The following is a 24,125-nucleotide window of genomic DNA, read 5'->3' as shown; positions in this document are numbered from 1 at the left end:
AGCGAGCGTGCGCGCCTCCGGGGTCTCCTGGGAAAAGTAGTTCTCCTGGGTCGGCTCTGTGGACTTCTGGGAGATGTAGTTTCTGGTCTGTAGGCAGGACGGAAGGAGCGGGGGAGGCCCCTTACGCAAACTACAATTCCCGGCGGGGAGCGCGGTGAAGGGGGGTGGGATCTGAACATGGCGGCGGTGGTAGCTGCTACGGCGCTGAAGGGCCGGGGGGCGAGAAATGCCCGCGTCCTGCGGGGTAAGGAGAGGGACCCCAGGGAGGGCAGGACTGCAGAAGATCCCTTTTCTTTTACATCCAGCCTGACGGTAGCAGGAGGTCGGGGCTCTCGGTTCCTGACCACACTTTTCTGCAAGATCTTAGAGTCTGGGGGTGAAGAGATGCTCTTTAGAGGTCACCCAGTGCATCCCCCCGCCTTTGGGTTGCTCGACACCTCCGGGGTCTTGCTGCGAGAGGGAGCTCCTAGGAAGCCTGTTAGACTCCCGCGCTCCAGGTGTTTCACACTCACCGCAGTGCAGAGGAAAGAGCCCCAGGCTTCTGGAGGCTTGGGTTCCAGCCCCGGATAATTAGAAGTTTGACCTTGGGCAAAGCAGTTTGTCTCTCAGGGCGTCAGTTTCCTCTTCCATACAGTGCAGGGGATGGAGTAGACTATCTTTAAAGTCCCTTCCAGTGCTAACATTTGCAGTTTCAAAACCTTTTCCCGGATTTCCTTCATACGTCTCATGCGAGTCCCACTGCAGTCCTTCCCATCCTGTCGTCTGAGGAAGAACAGCGAAGCTTTTCGTCCTGGCACCAGGGTGATGAGCTCGCAGTGACGTGGAAGTGACTTCCAAAGGTGCCACCTCGATGGCGATTTTCCCATTTCCCTTTGGATTCTCCCTGGCACTTGTTACTTCAGACTGCAGTCACTCCCCTTCCCCAGATCTCAGCCATTCCTCCCCAGCCCTTACTGCTCCCCCACCTCCCCGCTTCCTTTCTTCTCATCTCTTCTTACTGACATTCCTTACCTCCATCCACAGGCATTCTCGCAGGAGCCACAGCTAACAAGGCTTCCCATAACAGGACCCGGGCACTGCAAAGCCACAGCTCTCCAGAGGGCAAGGAGGAACCTGAACCCCTATCCCCGGAGCTGGAATACATTCCCAGAAAGAGGGGCAAGAACCCCATGAAAGCTGTGGGACTGGCCTGGTGAGTTTTAACCACCCCTTTGCCCACCAACGGGGCCTGGCTTCTAGGGAAGGGCAGGACTCAGAAACTTCTCCAAGTTTCAGGTGGCTAGCTGAATCCAAAGTTGTGGGAACAGAATTGTTGGGTTCGATTGGAATCTGAGACGGGTGGGGCAGGGGATATGGGAAAGTATGTGGAATTGAGAAGATAGTGGGTTTACTGTGGAGTAAGCTGAGTTGATCTGATTCAGACTTGGGTCCCTGGCCTCATCCTCCCCTTTTGGGAGCTTGGAGTGAGACTCAAGTTGAAGTTAAGTAGTTCGCTGAGATCATGTGAGATTGTACTAGTTGTATAGTAGTACTCAGAAGGCGTTATGAATATTGTGATTGGGCTCTGACTCTGACCTTAATACATATTATTGACCAATATTAAAGGGAAAGGAGAAAGAAATCAACTTTTTTCTGCATGTGAGGTGTGCTAGCACTTTGCCATGTAATGTTTTAGGGTTTGAGATAAATATTACATCCCCATTTCACAGAGGAAGGAACTGAGGCTGAGCTAGGATTCTCACCTGGTCTGTGACTCCATGCTCTTTCCCCCACACCAAAGTGCCTCCCAAGCAGTGGTTACTTAGCTTAACTGAGGGGAGAACTGGGAGGGGACCTTGACCAAGTCTCAGAGAGGGAAAGCTTCAGGGCTGCCTGGAAAATCCTGCACAGGTGCTATTGCAGGAATGCACAGCTCCTGCTGAGGATCAGGCTCTAGTGGGGAGGAGGAAAGAGGTAGGCATAGACCCAGCCACACTGGGCCTTTTGTGCCATGCTTAGGAGGTGGACTTGGCCAGGAAGTGATGGAGCACTATTAAGGGGTGTTAAGCAGGGAAGTGACAGGATCTGATTTGTGTGGGTCCCTCCAGCAGCCAGCACAGAGGACGAATAGACTATAAGAGGTACTGCAGCATTCATGCAATTAAAGCTAGAATGACTCCCCCCAGCTCCTCTGGCTCAGGCTTGGCCCCTCCCCAAACCCCGTGCACATCTCCCCACCCGTAGGGCCATCGGCTTCCCTTGTGGTATCCTCCTCTTCATCCTCACCAAGCGGGAAGTGGACAAGGACCGTGTGAAGCAGATGAAGGCTCGGCAGAACATGCGGTTGTCCAACACGGGCGAGTATGAGAGCCAGAGGTTCAGGGCCTCCTCCCAGGGTGCCCCATCCCCTGATGTTGGGTCTGGGGTGCAGACCTGAGGAGTGCTGCAACCCTCCTAGGCTATTGACTGTGAAGCCCTCAGGTTCGGCCTGGATTCCAGTTCTTGCCTCTGAGGTCCACCAGAGGGCGCATAAAGCCCAGGCTGCTGCCAAACCCTACCCCGCCCCACACCAAGGAGCCAGCCAAAGGCAAATAAAGTTATTGAGTGTTTAGTGGAAAGGAACCAGGTCTGGGTTTGTGAGTCCCTTGGGATGGGAGGGGCAGCGGGTGGGGCTGGTTACTCATGTGTGCTCCCTCTCACAGAGCTCAGTGTTCCCAGCTGGATGGTGGGGCAAACCCAGAGATTTAAGTGCAACCAGCCTAGGCCCTGAGCCCTCCGGACCAAGTCCTCAGAGCTGCCGGCCAGGAGGGTGGGGTCCCACTCAGCCTTGAAACAATGAGAATCAAAGAAGGTATTCAGGGTGTGGAGGCAAAAAAAAGCACGGCTCTTTACTGAGTCCAAAGGACTCGACTCTGGGCCTCAGTTTCCTCATTTGTTTTTTTGTTGGGTTGTTTTGTTTTTTTGAGACGGAGTCTCACTCTGTTACCCAGGCTGGAGTGCAGTGGTGTGATTGTCAGCTCACTGCAACCTCCACCTCCTGGGCTCAAGTGATCCTCCTACCTCAGCCTCTTGAGTAGCTGGGACCACAGGTGAGTGCCACCATGCCCAGTTACTTTTTGTGTTTTTATTTTTATTGTTATTATTTATTTATTTATTGAGACAGAGTTTCACTCTTGTTGCCCAGGCTGGAGTACAATGGCATGATCTCAGCTCACTGCAACCTCCACCCTCTGGGTTCAAGTGATCCTCCTGCCTCAGCCTCCAGAGTAGCTGGGATTACAGGCACCCACCGCCACTCCCAGCTAATTTTTTTTTTTTTTTTTTTTTTTTTGTATTTTTAGTAGAGATGGGGTTTCACCATGTTGGTCTGGCTGGTCTCAAACTCCTGACCTCAGGTGATCCACCCGTCTCGGCCTGCCGAAGTGCTGGGGTTACAGGTGTGAGCCACCGTACCAGGCCCAGTTTCCTCATTTGTAAGAGTTGGGACTGGTGATTTCTAAGACAGGAGTTGACATGGACTGAACCTGCAGTCCATCCCCTCCTCCATCTGCAAAACTGTAGGTATACATACAGCTCTTTGGGGAAGACAGTTAGCTCTCATGAGCTTTTGGAAAGGGTCCATGGTGTAGCAAAGGTCAAGCACTACAGCCAAGAGGTCTCTTCCAGATCCAGTGATCCAGTGTGGTAGGGTTGAGCTCTCCCTTTCCCCACCCAACTCCTGAGCCTTCGCTAGTCTATTGCTTCCATCCCTGGGAAGTGCTGCAATAGAGTGTATTTGATTACCTTGGAAAAGGTGGGAGAGACCAAGCCAGAATGCAGAAGGAAGAAGTGGATGCTTCGGGCAGAGCCAGACATATTCCTGGAGCCATACAGGGTTTTAACTTCTAGACATAAACTTTATTACATTTATAGTTGTGTCCCTTTGTGTGATATATTTAGGATTAATTACTTAATAGAGAAATCCTAACTATATCCTTAGGCTGATTTGATTTCTGCCCCCACCCGATAGACTGACCCTTGTCCCCCTTCCCCATTCCAGCTCAAGGCACTTAATATTACAAAGAAGGCAGTGGCTGGCTGGAGAGATGGGCCTCAAGTCAGAAATCCCCCAGTGCAACTTAAGACAAACAGAGAGAAGTCACCTTCCTCTTAGGACCGTCCCTGGGTTAGCAGAAGGAAATAATACAGAAGTCATCAGTACCACAGTGGGCTTCAGTATCTCCCTAACCAGGTGAGGGGCCCCCAGGCATTTTCCCTACCCGCACCGAGTCTCTTCACCCTGGCTACTTCCTGGCCACACGTATGACTCTGCTTCTTACTTTCTGCTCTGAGCTGCCTGAATACAGGAAGCAAGAGTTCACTCTGACCAGAGATCTCAGAAGCCTGCAAAGAGGCCCCAGCAGCTTTGAAGAATGGGGAGCAGATGGCCATATGTGGCCTGCTCTGTCTTATACCGTCACAAGCCAGGAGCAAGCCCAGGGGAGATGCTGTTCCGTGCTGGCCTGTATAGGTTACTTTGCTCGTTCTGTTATCTGTCCCCCATCCCTAACCCAGATAAACAATATATATATGTCACTGAAACAAGAAGGGATTGAAGCAAGGAGACCCATGGGCACCGATCTCGTCTACCTTCCTGAGCTAAAAGATGCCAAAACAAAGGAATACAGGATAATGGCCTATGTGTCCAGGACACCGGGGACAAATCTCTCTGGCTTTGCTGGGGGAAGAAGCAGCTCCAACTACATAGCCAAGAAGCCTGTGACAGAGGTGGGAGGGGAACCTCGTGACCTTGAAGTCACTTCTACCTTTCATATTCCCTTCTAGCTATCGAATAGGCTCTTTTCATCTTCCTCCCAACCCCAGCTGTTAGGAAGAATTTGGTATCGTATCTTCAGCCTAGTCCCTGCCAAGCCCACCAAGAGCAACGGTTAGTCCCTAGCTCCTCCGTCCCCACCACGTACCCACACATCCATAGCCAGAGGCCACCTGTCTCCAGAACAGAAAGGAAACTGGGCATGTTACTCAAGGGGAAGGAAAGGGGCCTGAAGCCCAGACCACAGTCACAGGGCCCAGCCCTCTAGCTTGGAAGGGAGAGCCCAGGGTCGGGTGAAACAGGGGCTTGCTCCTTAATTGCGATCCCCCATCAGCTGCAGCACAAAGGTGAAGATGTAGATGATGTCTGTGTAAATCTGCAGGGCGCCAGTGATGTAGTCCTCCGGGCTGATGGTGTGCTTCCGGTTCCCCAGGACCAGCTGTGTGTCGTAAGCCAGGAACTGCAAGGATAGGGGAGCCAGAAGTGAGAACTCAGGCATCAGTGTCCAGAGCTCATTTTAGGTCAGCAGATTTGTCCTGGGGGCCTATGCGCCACACAGTGCTTAGGGCCACATTAATGCACAGCGTAACATATGGGCTCTATGCTGTAGCCGCTCACAGTCTAGGAAAGGAGGCAGACACACCGTTCTCAATGATATGGCTGACTAGTTTTCCAATAGCAGGCAGCGTCAACAAAAGATGGTGAGAGTGCCCACAAAAATCAATGGAACCTCTGGACAGTAGTGAGAGGAATGGCCAGCTATAGCCCCATTCCCTGCCTCCCAGGCAGTCTAAATTCATGCTCCCTTCCCTAGGTTCCTCCCCTCATCCCTTCAGCTCCCCTTCCTAGAGTGGGGCTGGGACTTACTCACCAGGGTGAAACAAATGGCCCCCAGGGCAGCATAGAGCATGTGGAGCCAGTAAACCTGGGGAAGAAGGGGACAGGGAATGGCATTAGAAACCTCAGCAAACCACAGGCCCACAGGCCTCAGCTTCCCCCAGGATAGTGGCGTGAGAGTGGGTAGAACTAGGGAAACTAGCTCTCCATGAAAGGCTACTGCCTTTCCAGATCCTGGAGGAAATTAAGACTGGTGCTATATCCAGCAGAAAAAGCAGAGGCCATCCTGCAATGGCTGTATAAAACCAATCTCCAAAGCCAGTCAAGGTACACAAGTGTCCACTATACTTCTAGAAAAAAGGCAGTTGAGTTACAGCTCTAAAGGGGGCGGATCCAGCACACCCCCCCCGCCCACCCCAGTCATGGACAGAATTCAATAGACCAGTTCCTACAGCCCAGCCTGGGAGGGGTAGACTAAAGAAGAAGGGAGGCCCCCAACCCCTCTGGTGAGTATCAGAATCCGGGAACACCCACAGGACAGCCCGCATGACATGCCCACAGGTGGCCATCCACAGAAGGGCAAAGCTGGCCCATGGGCAGGCAGCCCTCATGTCCCCATCCTTCCCCTTCGGCACTGTTCTCCCCCAGCTGAACGGAATAAAGGAAATAATTGGATCTAGAGACCCCCAAGGTCCCTTCCACCCAGGCCCACCATCTCAGTCCTCTGGGTTCCTCTCCCAGTCTGCCTCCTAGAACCTGATTCTCAGCTGCCAGGCAGATTGAATCCACCCCTTCCCCTAGGAGTGCAATGATGCAGTCCAGAGCTTCAGATGCTCTGGCTCCAAGGCCACCCATCTCCACGTAGAGAGTCTACCCTCACCCACAAGGATGCTGCCTCCATGTTGGTGCCTTTGCTAGCCAGTCGAGAGGTTTTGGAGGTCAGAGCCCGCCCTGGGGGCCTTTGGGGCTTGCGAGACCATACTATATAGAAAGTCTGCTCTGAACACTGGGTTCACTGACCCCAACTCTCCTGGGACACTCACGTATTTGAAGTACAGCACAATGCTAGTGACAATCCCAGTCACCATGAGCACAATTCCCAGGACACAGAAGAGGCCTGTGCATGAGGTGAAGTCCACCTGCCAGGAAGGGAGAAAGAGGCACCTGTCAGACTGCTGTGACAACCAGTCCAGCCAGACTAGTCCTGCCAGGAAGTCCCAGTGCTGCCTCCTAGGGGACATGGGAGTGCCCACAACATTCTAAGGACAGAAACAGGACACAGTTTTGTAGGTGCAGATGAGGAGAAGGGGATCAGGTCTCTAGGAACATCCCTGGTGTACAGGGGTCCGGGCCTGCCCAGGCCTGCTCAAGGGCCAGGCCTGATAAGAAAGGGGAGTCGGGGGCACCAGGGAAGGGCCCTCCATGCCCTCACCTTGGTCTGAAAGCAGAAGATGGTGACTGAAATGGATACCACCGCAGTGATGATCATTGCAATGATGACGGCTTTGGTTTGGTACATACTGGGGAGAAGCAGGAGTTAGAGACAACAGGCATTAATCCACATATGAATGACTTCAAAATCACCACTTCCAGAGGGCACTTGCCCAGAATCCACCCATGCATCTGGCTGCCGGCCCAGGAACACCCCACTCCCCACAATACACACTTTCCAGGAGTGGTGCTTTATCCCTCAATGTACCTGGAAATGGTACCTGTCATGAAGCCCATGGCAAAAGTCTGAGGGAAGGAGAGAAACAAGAATGAAACGCTTAAAAAGGAAGGCAGGCAGGGCACTGGGGGAGTGGCCATGGTGGCCTCTGCCAGAGCTGGGGAACGCCACCAAGTTGGAAAGAGGCAGCCACAGAGGAGATCAGAACAGGCGGCCCAGATAAGGTGGGGGAGACAGCCAGGACATCATTCTGCAGTGTGTCCCCATCCCTTCCCTGGGACCAGCCTCCCTCTCAGCATCTCCACACCCTCCCGCCACCCTTCTAGACTTACAAAAAGGGTCAGCAAGATGATGTTCCATGGGAAACGGCGTCTGAAGGGAAACAGAAGCCCTGATTAAATGACTCGGGGCCCCTCAGGTGTCAGAGGTTCCTGCAGCAGAAGGAAGTGCTTGGCTCCTGTGCCTGGAGGATTAAGCCGTGACTCCAAGGAGGGAGGCTGGCATGGCCTTTGGCACCTGTTCAGGTATTCTACGCAGGGACAACATAGTCCAGTGGGACAGACCTGTGCTGTGGTGCCAGAAACACCTGGACTGGTTTGCAGCTCTTACACTGACTGCCTGTGTGATGTGGAGAAAGTTACTCGGCCTCTTTGAGCCTCAGGTTCTTCCTATCTGTTAACTGGTTAAAATGCTACCTGTCTTGCAGGGTTGCTATTAGAGTGACAGCTAGTTAGCTCCTGCACACACACAGTCCTTTGTATACACCTGAACAGTAGCTGCCATCCTCCTCCTCCTCATTTCTTGTAAGTTTCCATTCAGCTGCTATAAAGGAATCATTTTTCTTTCCAAAATACTCGGCCCCCACCCCAACCCCTGTCACCCCTCTCACTCTCTACGTCTCTGGGACTCACCTGGGTCCCTGGCAGCAGGCAAGGATCAGGTAGGTGACGATGAAGACAGCACTGGGGAGAAAGAGATGGGGAAGCAGTTCAGGCCCAAACCTGCCCCATCTGGCAGCACACACCAGGCCAGTGAGTCGGGGCCCAAACAGCTGTCTGGAAGTCTGAGGGAAAGCAACACAACAGGAAGCAAGAACAAGATTACCCTCAGCCAGGGTCATTAAGATGCTCTGAAGCACCAGGCTCTGGCCAGGAAGGAGGTCTGGGGAGGCTGCAGTTGACGGGCTGAGGACATGGGGGCTGCAGCACAGCGTGCACGCTACCACCAGCAGGTCCCACTCTTGCTCTCTTGACTTCTGGCAGTCTGTTAATCATCTGGGCACGCACACCCACACCCTCTGGCATGGGAAATCGGCACCAACTTGGGGGCCCTCCCAAAAAGTATTTTGATCCTGCCCTGAGCAAAGCTGGTCACCTAGAAACAGAAACTGCAACCCCTGCCTCCCTGCCCGACCACAGAGGAGCACACACTCACTAGGACACGTAGTAGACAGCCACATTTCTCCTCACAAAGGCGCTGACAGGTTCCCTGTGGGACAGGGGAGGACAGGAGGAGTCACCCTGAGGCTTGTCTGCCCCACCCAGGCCTGCCAGGCAGCCCTGGCTCCACCTTCTCTAATTGCCCATGGTCACCCTGAGAGCAGGGCCCACCACCCCCCACACTCCCAGCAGGTGACCCTGAACCCCCAGGGCGGCAGGAGTGGGTGGGGTGGCAAGGCCTAGAGACTTACACAAAGGTGAAGATAGCGATGATGGCCACGGTGATGAGCAGCTGCACAGAGATGATGGAGTAAACCTGGATACAGACGGCCAGGCATGGGTCACCATCTGGCACCCCTGGCCTCCCCCAGGAAGCTGCCAGCCCCCAATCCTTTCCTCCCACTCAAGAACCCTTCCTAGCTGCAGCCTGGCCCAGAGGCGACCCCAGTGAGATGCCTGGCTCAGAGGCTATGTGTCCTCAGCCCCCCTCCCATGCTCCCTGCAATCTCCCTCCTGTCCAACACCAGCCTCGGTGACTACTGACTTGCCCTGCCTGGCCACCATGCTCTACCAGTATGGCCTCTGCACTCCCAGCAGCTCACTCTGCACGTTCTGTGCAGCTATGAGATGGAAAGCGTGGGTTACAAGCGAGTAGGATCATTTCTGGCTCCAAGCTGCCTATAGTCTAAGGGGAGAAAGATGTCTGGGGAAGGCAGGCACTGTGGCAGAACCCACCTAGGAGATTCTCCCAGACTGAATGTGTCCTCCCAAAACATGGTCAAGAAGAGAGGTGCAAACACAGGGGGAACCCTGCAGTTAGAGAAGCCAGGTGCCCCTCTGAGAAGCAGACAAGGCTAGAGAGACAGGCAGCCAGTGTATTTCATGGAATTGGTGCCGTGGGGCTACTGTGGCCTACCCACTCCCCATTCCCACAGCCTGAAGGGCCCCAGGTACACCCACCTCCCAGCGCGTATCTTACCTTTCGGATAAAAGTGTGTCGCACTTTCCGGTCATCCCACTCTCCAGGCCCGAAGCTATCACTCACCGCTCTCTCCTCCCCATCATAGCCATGGCCTGGGCCTAGGGACAGATGACACTTGACCAGCTGGGGACCTGAGATATGTGGACTCAATCCCAAAGCCTCCCTGACACTCTCAAAGTCTTAGGTATCTCCAGCCAAAAGACAAGTGTTATAATAGGAACTCTTCTCCCAAGCTGGGGTCCTCTAGACACCCTCAGAGTGACCCAGAGCTGGCCTGTCACGAGAGGGTTTAGGTGGGAAATGTTCCTCGCATCCATCTGTGGAGGGTTTCTGTGTGCCCAGCCCACGCCACTAGGGGTTCACTGCGGGGTCATAATGTAGTGAGGAAGCCAGGCAGGAGCATGTGCGGGCATCCACTGGGGCAGCCAGCCAGGGCAGAACAGGGGACAGGGACAGAGGGTCGGAGAAAAGGAAGGCAGCAGAGTGCAGTTTGTGCAAGAGCAGGGATAGAGCTGAAGATGGGGATCTGCATCAGCCTCACAGAGGCAGGTGTGCAGAGGGTATGCGTGACTATCCAAGACCCATGTGCAGATCTGCACCAGCGCACATGTCCAGGTGAGAGCTGGCTGACAGCCCTCTGGGGTTCAGAGACGCTGCAGGGCTGCAAACGTTCCCTGGATGCCTGAATGCCTCTTTGGGAACTACTTTTAAAATCCACACTTGAGCCACCCAGGAAGACTCACTGCACTCTAACTTCAACTCATTTCCTTTTTTTTTTGAGACGGAGTTTTGGTCTTGTTGCTCAAACTGGAGTGCAATGGCATGATCTCGGCTCACTGCAACCTCTGCCTCCCGGGTTCAAGCGATTCTTATGTCTCAGCCTCCCGAGTAGCTGGGATTACAGGCATGTGCCACCACACCCGGCTAATTTTTTGTATTTTTGGTAGAAACAGGGTTTCACCATGTTGGCCAGGCTGGTCTTGAACTCGTGATCTGCCCACCTCAGCCTCCCAAAGTGTTGAGATTACAGGCGTGAGCTACTGCACCCGGCCGTCTTTTTTTTTTTTTTTTTTTTTTTTTTTTTTTTTTTTTTTTTGAGACAGAGTCTCGCTCTGTTGCTCAGACTGAAGTGCAGTGGTGCGATCCTGGCTCACCGCAACCTCCACCTCCTGGGTTCAAGCGATTCTGCTGCCTCAGCCTCCCAAGTAGCTGGGATTACAGGTGCACACCACCACACTCAGTTAAAGTAGCTGGGATTACAGGTGCACACCACCACACTCAGCTAAGTTTTTGTATTTTTAGTAGAGATGGGGTTTTGTCATGCTGGCCTGGCTGGTCTCGAACTCCTGACCTCAGGTGATCCGCTCACCTCAGCCTCCCAAAGTGCTGGGATTACAGGCGTGAGCCACTGCGCCCAGCCCCACCTCATTTCTGACCAAACACAGCATGTCCCTGCCATGATATTTACCAAACTTGGCTCCAAATGTCTTTTGCAAAAGTCAGATTTCACTTTAAAGGATGAAGAAAGTGGTTCAGGTTCCCAAAGGAGTTCCTAAGGAAGTCATCAGGTCTGGGAGGTGGCAGCAGCTTGTTGGGAAACAGAGCCGGTGCCCTGAGGTAACCCCTCAGGAGTCATGACTTGACCCAGCCCCGTTCTCCTGTGGTGTGTACTTGTTCTGGGACATGCCTCGTGGGTCTCCTTGAACAAAGGGGTCAGCAAGTGGCTGGGGGCCAGTTGCTGAGAGAAAAAGTGGAGGGTAACAAAGACGAGAAACAGAGGGAGAGATCTCAACAGAGAAGATGAGAAAAGCGACTTAAAGGGAACCAGAAGAGAAAGGGGGCAGGAGGTGGTGGCCTCATCTGCTCCAAGTGCTGTCCCTCCCACCCACCCTCCATCTGCCCTTCCAGGACTCACCGTAGTTCATGGGCATCGGGTGGATGGGGGGCATGGGCTGTGGGTAGCCAGCAGGGTGACCGTAGCCAGGCTGCGGGTAGCCAGGGTAGGCAGGATACCCTCCCGGCAGGACGGATGGCTGCCCATAGCCCCCAGGGGGCGGAGGGCCTGGGTATAGGGGGTTGCGGTCCTCATATGGGGGTGGGGCGCTGGGGTTGGACATGGCTGTTCACAGGCTGAAGGGGAAGGGGAACCCCAGCTGCTGGGACCTGAAATGGAAGAGGAGAAAAGCAATCGTGAATACCCAGGCCCAGCTCGCTCAGCCTCGTGGCCCCACCCACTTCCAGCCTTATCCAGGTTGCCTCTGTGGAGAGGAACACCTCCTATTTTCTCCTTAGAGGGCAGCGTGTCATTTGCTGTCCACAGGCCGCCTCCCCACCAGCTGGGCTCCTGTCCCTCCTGCCTCTGCACCTGCTTTTTGTCTACGGGCCTCTCACTGTGCAGCTCCCCAGCCATAGGAAAGCAGGAGGAAGGATTCGCTGAGGAGACAGGGAACCAGGGAGCCTGGGAACTCCCTGTTCTCATTTAAGAAAACCTTCCAGTGTTGGTGGCTTAATGGCAGAACCAGCGAAGAAGCCAGATGGCCCAGGCACAGCCTCCCGGCAACTCACAGGTCCAGCTGGGACCCTCTGAAAGGGTCAGCTCTGCCCCTGCCACAGCTGCCACGGGGATGCCAGGCCTGGAAGCCAGAGCTGGGTTGGAGCCAAGGCTCAAAGTTGAGAGCCAGGGGGAGAAGTGGAGGAAAACAAGCTAGCCCTAGCGCCAGAGCTGCCAGGTCCCAAGGGGGAAAGGATCCAGGGACCCGGGGACCAGTGGCAGGCTCAGTCAGGAAGCCTGAGAAGCAGAGGTGGGTAGTACAGGGGCTGGGGGCAGGGAGGCTGTGCCAAAGGGCCAGCCTGAGCACAGGACTTTCTGGTTCCTTCAAATAACAGCAGTGGCGTGTCAGAAAGGCATGCGGCAGCCTGCAACCACGGCTGCTCTCTGGCCTTGCTAGGGAGGAGTGAGTGAGTGCAGGGCCCCTCGGCCACCCCCCCCCCCGGAGGGGGAGACAGATGTTCTGAATCCCAGGCTCTCTGTGAGTTCCGCCTGTTTTCCAGGTGCAGTGCTAGCAGGGAGGAGAAAGAGCTGAGGAATCAGGCCACAAGGTCAAGGGAATGCCTTCCCTGCAGCAGGAAGAGTCCCACAGCCAGGGGAGGGCCAAGGAACCAGGGGGAGGGAACCCCAAACTGGAGTTGGAAAGGACCTCAAGGCCATAAGCTCCAAATGCTCACTTCAGATGAGAGAATGCAGGCCCTGAACAGGGAAGTGATTCCCCTAGGACCCCAGAACTCGCAGGTCAGTGGCATAAACAGGACGGAGGCCTTCCAGATCCTGGGTCCAGGTCCTTTATGTTATGCGGTGCTCTTATGCCTCCTCTGCCAGTTACTGTCCTCTGGGCCTGGTGGTCCCCTCTGAGGTAGCAGAGATGCAGGCTTAGGAAGAGCTAAGGAGGCCCCTAGAGGGCCCCTGCATCCCCAGTAAGGACAAGCCCTGGCAGTCTGGGCTTGACAGGGCCACCACCTCTTCTAGAGCATCTACAGGGGCTTTAGGATCCCCAAGGAGGACACCCCCAGATGCAAATCAGCAGACACCAGAGGCTCTCAGAGGCTCTGCTGGAAGCAAGAGAGACCAGCGTCTCTTTTTAGGGCACACTGCACAGTTCAGGGATCAGATAAAGGACTGTCTTAACTCTTCTCTTATGACCACTGGGATAATTCAGAGAGGGGAAAGTGGCAGGGAGGGTTGAGGAGGGGGAATTGAACAAAAGTCCAGGTCTCTAAGTGGGTTATTTTGAGGAAAGCTGTTCTCCATCTCCCCAGAGGGGCTGGGATAGAACCAGGGCAAGAATATCAGGTCAGAAATACAAAGCTGGCCTGGTGCAGTGGCTCACGCCTGTAATCCCAGCACTTTGGAAGGCTGAAGTGGGCAGATCATGAGGTCAGGAGTTCGAGACCAGCCTGGTCAACATAGTGAAACAGTGCTCTACTAAAAATGCAAAAATTAGCCACGCATGGTGGCGTGTACCTGTAGTCCCAGTTACTCAGGAGGCTGAGGCAAGAGAATCACTTGAACCCGGGAGGCAGAGGTTGTGGTGAGCTGAGATCACGCCACTGTACTCCAGCCTGGGCAACACAGCAAGACTCCATCTCAAAAAAAAAAAAAAAGGCACTGGCCGGAAAGGCTCTGTGGGCAGAAACCCCAACCATGATGTCACCATGACGTGTCCCAGTACCTCCTCAGGGTGCACCACTGTGAAATAAGGTGGGGGCCACACGACCTCTAAGCCCACTGCCTCCTCTAACAATAGACTATGATCCTGGGAACTCGGCTCTGCAGGGCCTGACCTTTGCTTGGCCAGAGAGCTGCCCCTGCTCCCTCCTCTGAGCCAAGCAGGGCAAACAGGTAACTTTCCAGACCAAGGGGCTGTGGCAGCCACCGTGTGAAAGGTGACTCAGAGAGAAGGGTCAGCCTTGCATGGGCCGCCAGGACTCCAAGATTCTGGTGCAGCTCAGAGGGTGCTGACTCAGAGCCTCACTCTTGCCTCCCTTGCCCCTCCCTTTCAAGCTTTTGGTTTCAAAAGCATGTGCTAGTAGGCCTGCCTGCACACAGCAGTTTCCAGGCCAGTCCTCCGGGCACCTCAGCCACCAGCCCATCCACACCAGAAATTGCCATGACCACTTCAACTCACTATGCCTCAGTTTCTTCACCTGGAAAATGGGTCTCACACTAGTAATAGTACCCTCCACGGGGTTGCTATAAAAATTAAGTGAGAAAATACACATAGCAGGCCTGGCACAGTGGCTCACGCCTGTAATCTCAACACTCTGAGAGGCCGAGGCAGGTGGATCACCTGAGCTCAGGAGTTCGAGACCAGCCTGGCCAAATGGTGAAACCCCATCTCTACTAAAAATATAAAAATTAGCTGGGGATGGCAGCAGGTGCCTAGAATCCCAGTTACTTGGGAGGCTGAGGCAGAAGAATCGCTTCAACCTGGAAGGTGGAGGTTGCAGTGAGCCAAGATCGCGCCACTGCACTCCAGCCTGGGTGACAGAGCGAGACTCCATCTCGAAGAAAAGAAAAAAGAAAATACACATAGAGTGCTTAGAATGAAACCCGACCCCTGATCAACGGGGATAAAGGTTGGTTATTTTCATTAAACCCTTACAACAGTCCAGCAAGTTAATACTGTTATTATTATTCCCATTTACAAGTGAAGAGATCGAGGCACAGAAGAATTAAATCACTTGGCCAGGATAACCAAGCTAAAGTGTGATGAAGTCAAAATGAGCCCCAAGACTGACTCCCAAGCTCCTGCTCTTAATCCCTCACCTGAAAACACCCTGTCTAGCCAACTTCTCATCACTTCTGCCATAGCTTCCATCTAAAACCCTCTCATGACAACAGGAGGCTGACGCAACTGAAAGCCAAACTACTCAGGCCCTCCACATCACCACGGGGCTAACACCCTGGCCAACGGCCCCGGGTGAAGAGGGTGGCCCAGGCGTGGAGATACATAAAGGTCAGAGCTGAAAAGAAACTCACCCAAGGCCAGCCAACCCCTCACTTTACTAACTAGACAGCCATAGCACAGGGACCTGTCCTTGGTTACCGAGCTGGTCCTGGGGACAGGACGACATCCTAGCTGTCTGCATAAAGAGACCTGGGCACAGGAGAGGAAACCCCAGCATTAATGCTAGCCAGGGGAGTTGCTAAACTCAGCCACACTCACCTCTGAGCAGTGCCAAGAACACTGTCAGACTGGCAAGAGCCTCCGGGGCCCAGGGCTGCCACGTTTAGCAGCCTTAGAGCCTTCTCTTGGGCTCCTGCCCAGCCTCCATAAGGGCCCTGGGCACTTCCACATCATCGAGGCCTCCGCTAGGGATGAGGTGTGGGGCTGGCATCTGCCTAGGTAGCAGCAAAGGGGGAAAGGGTCAGTGTTTACTTTCGTAGCTATGTCTAAGGGTGGAGACGGAGAATGGAGGGGAAGGGAAGGAGGGAGAAGGGGAGAGAGATCACGAGATTGACCGAGAGTGAGGATGATACCCAAAGACTAGGAATCAGATCTTCTGGGTTCTGCCAGCAGCTACTAGAGGGGCTCACAGTCTGCAGGGGCTAAAAAGGAATTTTAAGGTTCCCACTGGAAGCCTGAATTTTCCCAAAATACAGTAGGCATTCACCTTCTGCTTGTTTTTGTTTTTTTGGTAGAAACAGGATTTCACCATGTTGGCCAGGCTGGCAAACTCTTGGCCTCAAGTTAGCCACCCACCGAAACCTCCCAAAGTGCTGGGATTACAGGCGTGAGCCACCGCGTCTGGCCCACCTTCTGCTTGAAGCAACTCCAGCAACATGGAGCAAGCCCCTTGGCTGCAGACAGCTCGAATCATTAGAACATTCTTCCTTGCCTCACAATGCCTGGTATCAAGGCATTCAGACTGTGCCCTATCCTTGCCCATTACAGATCTAAGTTTGCTCCTCTCTCAGGGCCGCAGTCCCCCATTAGGAAGGAACCAGAGCCCCTGCTTTCTACCACAGCAGCGGCACAAGTGGGTGAGCTCAGACAGCAGGACTTGCTGGGTGTCACGGTTTTCAGATGCAGAGATGGAAGCACATCCTCCCCTGGAGTCCTCTCAGTGTGGTAATCCTGCTGTTGGCCTACTGAGGCCCCGGCTGGGGCTCTCCTGGGGGTATCTGAAGGGTTAAGCCTCCGGAATCTGCAGAGGAGGCCTGAGCTACTGGGGTTACAGCAAGAGGAAAGTGTGTGTACTGGACGGAGGGATGGAAAGGAGCAGCTGACTGGTCCAGGCAGCCTGCCCTCCTGCCTGCCAGGGACGGATGCCCAGAGTGGAAAGAATAGCTCAGCATGCGCATCTCAGGAAACCCCACCCAGCAGGCGCAGGAGCACAGCCCAGATCTGACGGTTTGTTCCCCTCCCTTTTCCTTTATCTGCCCCCACAAGAAAACACTTTATCCTCCTACCCCAGGGCACAGCTGACCTCATAGCCATGAGAGCAGATGAGTAAAAAGATATACCCAGGAGCACGTTTGGGCAACTCACCAGGCCTGATTCTGCACCAAGGGGGCCCAGAATCAACTGAATATCCTTCCATCAGCCTGAACTTTGGGATTAAGAGGATGAAGCCACAGGGATCTAAACACTAAAATATCAGAGCTGGCTTAGACTCTGGATCTCACCTGGTCATTTGACAGACAAGGAAACCCCAGAGCCAAGAAAGTTCCTGCTCCACCCCAGAACAGCCCTCTTGGTCATGGGTTTGGAACGTCCCTTCCCAGCCCCACCCACTCTGAGTGACAGACACCACCACAAACCCTCTCCCAAGGAGGAGCCAGAACAAGCTACCATTCTCTCAGTTCTCTAGTGACCTCTCAGCTCAGAAACAGTTAAGACCAGGCCGGGCGCAGTGGCTCACGCCTGTAATCCCAGCACTTTGGGAGGCCGAGGCAGGTGGATCACAAGGTCAGGAGATCAAGACCATCATGGCTAACATGGTCAAACCCCATCTCTACTACAAAATACAAAAAATTAGCTTGGCGTGGTAGCGCACACCTGAAGTCCCAGCTACTATGGAGGCTGAGGCAGGGGAATCGCTTGAACCGGAGAGGCAGAGGTTGCAGTGAGCCAAGAACACTCCATTGCACTCCAGCCTGGGCAACAAGAGTGAAACTCTGTCTCAAAAAAAAAAAAAAAAGACTGCCAGCCCTCGACTTCTGGCCCCCAACTCGAGGCCACCCCTCCCAGCCCCCTCTCTAGCCAGGGTGGCCTCTGTCTGAACCCATGGAGACTGAGGGGTGGCTCCAAGCTACCAGGAGGGAGGGGCTGTCCTGGGGATCACGAGAGGACCCAGGCACTGCAGCTCCGCCACCTTTGTCTGGAGTAGAATCCTGTGATCAGAGTGGTAATCTCAGGTTACCCCACCCAAGTCAGGATGGCCTGGGAGTACAGATAAGGGAAGAAGAAGACATTAGCAAGCTGATGCTGAAATACTTGTGAGCGCAGTCCTTGTTCACCTCCTTCTTTGTTTCATCATCTCCTGTCTTTTCATTGAACTTCAAGATTAGGAGGGGAAAGAGACAGAAAAACGAGACTGATAACTAACCCCAATAAAGAACTAGGGAAGGGGCCAGGCACGGTGGCTCACGCCTGTAATCCCAGCACTTTGGGAGGCCAAGGCGGGTGGATCACGAGGTCAGGAGATCAAGACCATCCTGGCTAACACGGTGAAACCCCGTCTCTACTAAAAATTACAAAAACTTAGCTGGGTGTGGTGGCGGGCGCCTGTAGTCCCAGCTACTCGGGAGGCTGAGGCAGGAGAATGGAGTGAACTCGGGAGGCGGAGCTTGCAGTGAGCCAAGATGGCGCCACTGCACTCCAGCCTGGGCAACACAGCGAGACTCCGTCTCAAAAACTAAATAAATAAAATAGCTAGGGAAGGAAGGGAACCACTTAGAGTAGTTGAACCACTTCCAGTACTTACTACACAACTAAGGAAGTCCAGGTTGAATATCCCTCATTTCCAAAATCCAAAATGCTCCACAATCTGAAACTTTTTGAGCACCAAGATGACACTCAAAGGAATGCTCACTGGAGCACTTCTCATTTCAGATTTTCAGATTAGGGATGCTCAACTAGTAAGTATAATATACATAGCCCCAAATCTGAAAAAATCCAAAATCCATGTGCTTCTGCCACTGTAGATGTCTGCCCCCATGGGTATCGTGCCTATATGCTGGAGTCGGAGAGTAAAGTGTTTTCTTGGGGGTGGAAGGGAGTTGGGGTGGGTAAAGGAAAAGGGAGGGAAGGAAATTGTCAAAATGGTCCCATTTTAGATAAGGGATATTCAACCTATAATAACTAAGGCACATCTGATCCTTGCAACAGTGCTGTAAGGTATTCTTACCCCCATCCCACTCTATAGATGAGAAAACTGAAATTCAGAGAAAAAGAGATCTCGGGTCCCAGAGCAGGCAAACAGCAGAGATGAGTTTAAGCCCAGATCTCATGCCTGATTTAAAATTCAGCCTCTTTGCTTTTATATCAGGCAGGAGTAGAAGCCCCTGAGGCACCTGTAGCAGGCACCTGCATGAATAGGCAGCACCCAGGGTGGGGGCCAAGCAGCAAAGATCAAAACAATAGATAGAAAGGAGCTGAGCAAGCTGTTGTTGCTACCATTATTTCTTTCCCCTGCAGAAAGTTGATCTGAAGCCTGGGTCCTGGGCTAGGAGGCAGGGACCCAAGTTCTTATCCTGGCTTTGGGACTGACTCCACTGTGAGAGCCACATCTCTAGACCGACTTTTAACATCAGTAAGACAATTCCCCTCAACTGAAAGAATGGCCGGGCATAGTGGCTCATGCCTGTAATCCCAGCACTTTGGGAGGCCAAGCCAGGTGGATCACTTGAGGTCAGGTGTTCGAGACCAGCCTGGCCAACATGGTGAAACGTCATCTCTGCTAAAAATACAAAAATTAGCCGGGCATGGTGGCACGTGCCTGTAATCCCAGCTTCTCGGGAGGCTGAGGCAGGAGAATCGCTTGAACCTGGGACATGGGAGACGTAGGTTGCAGTGAGCCAATACCACGCCACTGCACTCCAGCCTGGGCGACAGAAAAAAAAAAAAAAAAACCTGAAAGATCAAAGTCTACTCTGCCAGTTTCTGATTCCAAATGAATAGCCTAACAGAAGGCTTCTGGGCAGAATGGCATGGCTCCCCAAGAACCTACACTGGGGGGTCACTACTGATGTGCAACCGTTTGAGAGGACACCTTCAGAAGCAGAAGGACATGGCATGTTCTCAGTATGGGGCTGTCCATACCCTCCCAAACTGTACCCATAATGCTGTCTGGACCCTATGGCTGGCTCTTCCTGGGTGATCAGTTACCCCTGAGCTAAACATTATAACACTCTAGAAAAGAAAGAGTAGAGGCAGGAAGTCCACTGACCTGGGTTCATGAACTAGCCACAGGAATCCAGGCAAATGACATCCCCTGGCCTCCTTTTATCCCTAAATCAGGCCATGTGGGGGAAAGGAGTAGGGACTTGTTTATGGGAGCCAGAGAGTGGAGAAACAGAATCACCTAGCCAGGCACTTCCCTGACTGTTCTAAAGAACACGCCCCAGGAGACGTTAATGAATGAGTACTGGTAACAGATGACTCTTGAGAAACAATCCACGCCCCCTTCTTGGAAATTCACAATGGCATATTCAGCCCCTGAGAAGTCCTGCCATAAGCAACCCTGTTCAGCTTTGTTTAACCCAGTGTTCCTTCAAACTTCCTTAAGCCTGAACCACTTTTATCAAGGCAAACCTATTAACATTCTGTGGGATGCTGATCCAGGCCACCTTTGTATTATAGACACCCAACCCTGAGAATCATTCATATCCTAACTCCTCCTCTCTTAAAACCTTTGTGTGTCCACCTAGCTGCCCCTCAGAGCCGTCACATGAAGTACTAGACATGCCCTCTCACTTTCAGGGGGTCAGTCCAGTGCCAGGATCCCTGGTGAGGGTCCTCCCCTTTCCCCATTCCACACAGCTGCTATCCCACCATAGGATTTACTGCCAAGGGCTGGGGGACATATCCAGCTAGCACAGAACCAGGAAATGGGCACCCCTAAACCTCACCTCTGTGCAACGGAGCAAAGCACAAATCATTACAGACAAAAGTGGGGGCCCATTATTAACTCCCTCCCCTCCAATGGAGGTACCTGCCACTGTGGCCTGTGGACTTCTGGATATCATTTCTACTTCAAAACAAGACACAGGTTTTGGCCTAGAATCCCAGAATCTTGGGGTTGGAAGATTCTGTCAAGGTCATCCCTTCCAGTGTCCCCAACAGAATAGGTCCAGAAGGCCCATGTCATGGTCAGCCATGTCATTAGCAGAACTTCTTCCCAGAGAAGTGTATAAGCTTCCACTCTCTGGTCCTCCCAGTTCAGCCTTCTGAAAACACACAAGTACGTGTGTTTCCCTTCTCTGTGGCTTCTGCTGTTTCTGAAGGGCCCAGGGTGAGGCCAGCGGTTGGAGGTGCTCTGAGGTAGACAGCGTCTGGCTGAGGCACCCATTCCCAGGGGAGGAAGCTGAGCCCAGGTGGCTATTACCCCAGCTGATGACATGAGGCTCTCCCAACACTTACAGGATAACCCATCATTACCTCTCTGATGTGCTCATTTTTACAAGTGAGGCCTTGAGGTCATAGCACAGGAAGACAGGGCTCCTGACACTGTGGTCCTGCCTCTTCCATTTAAGCTATAAACTGGTTCTCTGGATCCTCATGACCGGAGAGACAAAGAGAGGAGGCAGGTGAGAAGGAAGTATGGCTCCCCCTTTGTGCCAACAAAACAGCCCCAGGAGGCACCTGGCTCCCCTGCCACCGCTGGCCAGCCCAAAGGCGCCAGCTTGGAAACCAAAGCTCACCGATGAGATGAATATTTCAGAGCCCAGAGAACTGGACACCTGAGGGCCCTTCCATGACATCTGGCTCTGACCTGTGTTCCCAGGCCTACTTATCCCATGTCCAGGGTGCTCAGGTAGAACCCCAAACTCCTGGATACCACGCAGAGGCCACAGAGGAGTGAGAGGAGATGGAGACCCCATAGGACAAGAATTGGTGCTGACCCCACAAGGTCAGGGCCTGGCCTCCCAGCAGCCTCACTCTGCTTCCTCCCACTGGTCCCTGGCTCCTGCCCCAGCCTCTCCACTTGCTTTCCCTTTTCTCGTTTCCCTGTTTTGTTTTCACTCTGACCCAAAGAAGTCACGAGGGGGATGTTACTCCGCTGTAGCTCTGTGAACCCTGCCGGGAAATAGCAGCGGGACGTGGGACTGGCAGAGGGCAAAGTCATGGTGACAGAGGTGGCCACTTCTCCATGCCAAACACTTGAGCTGCTCATTGGCTTCTGCCCGAGCTGCAAGCTAGGACCCCCTTTCCCCACCCCTTAAATATTCACCTGTCTACATCAAGACTGGCCCAGCGCGTGCGGGGGCAACCTGGGGTCCGTGCCAGGCCCTGGCTGTCTCCCCCCCTTCTCTCTTCTCACCAGCTGAGGGCCATGAAAGCCCTCATCCCACACAGCTGGCCACTCGGGCTGCCATGGTGGACAGGCCCGGCGACAGAGAGGCCACTCGTGCCCGAAAGAGGGGACACGAGGACACCCCCAGACCCTGGCTCCGCTCACCAGTGCCCACAACACGCTGCTGGGCTCCCAAGGCTAACCAGGTTCCACAGACCGGGCGGCCCACCCGCGCGCCCAGGAAGAGCGAAACGCCAAGGGCCAGGCGGGGAGATCCCCATTCTGGAACGGGCTCCTTGGGCCCAGGAGCGGGCAAGCCGGAAGCAGGCTCCGAAAAGTTTAGGCGCCCCGGCGCGTGGCCGCCCCAGCCCTGGCCCAGTCCCCACCGCCCACAGTCCCCAACGGCGCCGGCCCAGGCCCCCTGGCTTGCCTGCGCCGTTCCCGACGGAGCGTTCCTGGCCTCCGAGTGTTGCAAGTCCTCCCGGGCGGGGCAGGGCTGGGCTCGGCTGGGGCTCCGCGCCCCGCCCCGTCGCGCGGGCCTCGTGGGGCGGGGCCTCGGGGCGCCGCCAGGGGGCGCAGGGGTCTGTCCCGGGCGCGCGCATCTCTCAGAGCCCCGACGACGCCTCACTAATAACACGGCGGCATTTTCGGATTTAAAGGCAATACATGATATTGATGGGAAGCTAGAAAAGAAACAGAAATGCAGGAAAGAAAGTAACTTCTCTCCACCCCTCCTAGTTCCTAGGGGGAAGCGTTCGCTTTGGGGCCTTCTTTGGCTATTACATTTCTGTATGTATTTTGTTTTTCTACAGTGGGGTATATTGTATGATGTTTCGTTTACTGCCCTTCTTTTTACTTAATATTTTATCATGAACATTTTTCTTCTCACTAAATAGTCTTCAAAAGCACAATCTTAATGCCGTAAAGTATTCCGTTGCATGACTATGCAGATTAAATTAATTTCCTACTGGAGGCCATTTGTTTCCCATTTTTACATTAGAAATAAATCAGTAATTAAAATCCTTGATAATTCTGTGCTTTTGAGATAAATGCACTTTTCGAGTTTAAAACTGCAAACATGCAAACCTAGAGATGGAACTTAGAATCTCTGTTTAGAATTACTCAACCAGGAAAGCAGGTGTTTTCCTGGAGTCAGAATTCAGAAGTCCTGCACTGAGATGTCGACGACTACTGTTAGGTAGGTCTTAACCCTCAACCCAATGAAGAATGCAGTAGCAAAGGAGGAAACAGTTTCAGGGAAGTTCTGGAATATTACTGGAGGCTGGACATGGTGACTTGCGCCTGTGATCCTAGCACTTTTGGGAGGCCAAGGCCAGAGGATGGCTTGAGCCCAGGAGTTGGAGACCCAGCCTTGGCAACATAGAGAGACCTTGTCTCAATTGAAAAAGAAAGAAACATTACCGAGGCTTGCCTGAGTTTCCGTGGTTCCAAAGTCCAAGCTCTTTCCATGACACCAAGGCTGCCAGTAGTTGACCAACTCTGTTTAAAGTGCTTATCTTGTGTTAATAGCTACAGGTCAGCACCACACAACACCACCACTGAATGTCTTTTTTTTTTTCTCAGGCTGGAGTGCAGTGGTGCCATCTCGGCTCACTGCATCCTCCCCCTCCTGGTTTCAAGTGATTTTCCAGCCTCAGCCTCCTGAGTAGCTGGGATTACAAGTGTGTGCCACTACACCCAGCTAATTTTGTTTGTTTGTTTTTGTTTGGTTTGTTTTGTAGAGACAGGTTTTCACCATGTTGCCTAGGCTGGTCTCAGACCCCTGAGCTCAAAGCAATCCGCCCACTTCAGCCTCCCAAAGTACTGGGATTATAGACACGAGCCACCGCGTCCAGCTCCAAAACAGAGATTTAAAAAAAAAAAAAAAATTTTTTTAAACTGCCCCCCATATGCACACTATGTATGTTTATTTATGTAAATATAGTTTAAGTAGGAGTTAGGGGGACTGGTGGCCATTATGGTGGGCTAGCTCCCCCAGACACCCCAACCCTTCAATGTAATTCCAGTTCCTACAGGCCAAGAACCTCATTTTAGAAAGTCCCCACCCAAGGTGTGATCTCACCAGAGCAAGTACAGTTCTGCTCAGTTTCTGTTTCCCCCTTGTTTAAGGAGTAACGCCGCAGGTGAAATGCATGGCCCGTGGAATCTGGCCAGATCCCCGACATTTTTTCATGCTCTCTACACTTGGGCTGTCTTAGTCTATCTGGGCTGCTACAACAAAAATACCTTAGAGTGGGTAATTTAGAAACAGCAGAAATGTATTGCTCACAGTTCTGGAGGGTGGGAAATCCAACATCAAGGCGCCAGCAGGTTAGGTGTCTGATGAAGGCTCCCTCTGCTTCACAGATGATATCGTTTAACTGAGTC

General features: G+C 53.2%; 3 protein-coding genes across 6 annotated transcripts in view; 2 read left to right on the top strand and 1 right to left on the bottom strand.

The window, feature by feature from the left end:
* Positions 1 to 40: 40 nt before the first annotated feature.
* On the top strand, positions 41 to 2,601 carry LOC104660016 (probable hydrolase PNKD). The gene is made up of 3 exons (XM_010360220.2): positions 41 to 244; positions 1,024 to 1,192; positions 2,224 to 2,601. Exons 1-3 carry the CDS (start codon positions 178 to 180, stop codon positions 2,414 to 2,416), a joined length of 429 nt encoding a protein of 142 aa, XP_010358522.1. The 5' UTR covers positions 41 to 177; the 3' UTR covers positions 2,417 to 2,601.
* A 1,248-nt stretch (positions 2,602 to 3,849) lies between these two features.
* Positions 3,850 to 24,125, bottom strand: part of TMBIM1 (transmembrane BAX inhibitor motif containing 1) — a 30,821-nt gene continuing 10,545 nt past the window's right edge. The window contains exons 1-14 of one of the 4 annotated variants that reach the window (XM_030916053.1): positions 22,168 to 22,226; positions 15,443 to 15,618; positions 13,738 to 13,835; positions 11,635 to 11,882; positions 9,717 to 9,817; positions 8,989 to 9,053; positions 8,733 to 8,786; positions 8,210 to 8,260; positions 7,631 to 7,670; positions 7,329 to 7,366; positions 7,062 to 7,149; positions 6,673 to 6,768; positions 5,664 to 5,717; positions 3,852 to 5,252 (exon numbers count right to left, since the gene is read on the bottom strand). In XM_030916053.1, the coding sequence (XP_030771913.1) occupies positions 5,106 to 5,252; positions 5,664 to 5,717; positions 6,673 to 6,768; positions 7,062 to 7,149; positions 7,329 to 7,366; positions 7,631 to 7,670; positions 8,210 to 8,260; positions 8,733 to 8,786; positions 8,989 to 9,053; positions 9,717 to 9,817; positions 11,635 to 11,836 (936 nt within the window). In that variant the 5' untranslated portion in view covers positions 11,837 to 11,882; positions 13,738 to 13,835; positions 15,443 to 15,618; positions 22,168 to 22,226 and the 3' untranslated portion in view covers positions 3,852 to 5,105. Of the gene's footprint in view, positions 5,253 to 5,663; positions 5,718 to 6,672; positions 6,769 to 7,061; positions 7,150 to 7,328; positions 7,367 to 7,630; positions 7,671 to 8,209; positions 8,261 to 8,732; positions 8,787 to 8,988; positions 9,054 to 9,716; positions 9,818 to 11,634; positions 11,883 to 13,737; positions 13,836 to 15,442; positions 15,619 to 22,167; positions 22,298 to 24,125 lie in introns of those variants that run through there. The other 3 variants (XM_030916052.1, XM_030916050.1, XM_030916051.1) reach the window with 3 other exon arrangements.
* LOC115893257 overlaps positions 16,574 to 24,125 on the top strand; it is a 29,073-nt gene continuing 21,521 nt past the window's right edge. Inside the window, exon 1 of the mRNA XM_030916798.1 lies at positions 16,574 to 16,630. Coding sequence (XP_030772658.1) covers positions 16,574 to 16,630 — 57 coding nt within the window. The remainder of the gene's footprint in view (positions 16,631 to 24,125) is intronic.

The sequence above is a fragment of the Rhinopithecus roxellana genome, chromosome 14, assembly GCF_007565055.1.
Source record: "Rhinopithecus roxellana isolate Shanxi Qingling chromosome 14, ASM756505v1, whole genome shotgun sequence".
In the NCBI taxonomy this organism is placed as follows: Eukaryota; Metazoa; Chordata; class Mammalia; order Primates; family Cercopithecidae; genus Rhinopithecus; species Rhinopithecus roxellana.
Note: the sequence above shows the minus strand (reverse complement) of the source record. Positions and strands in the feature narration are given on the sequence as shown.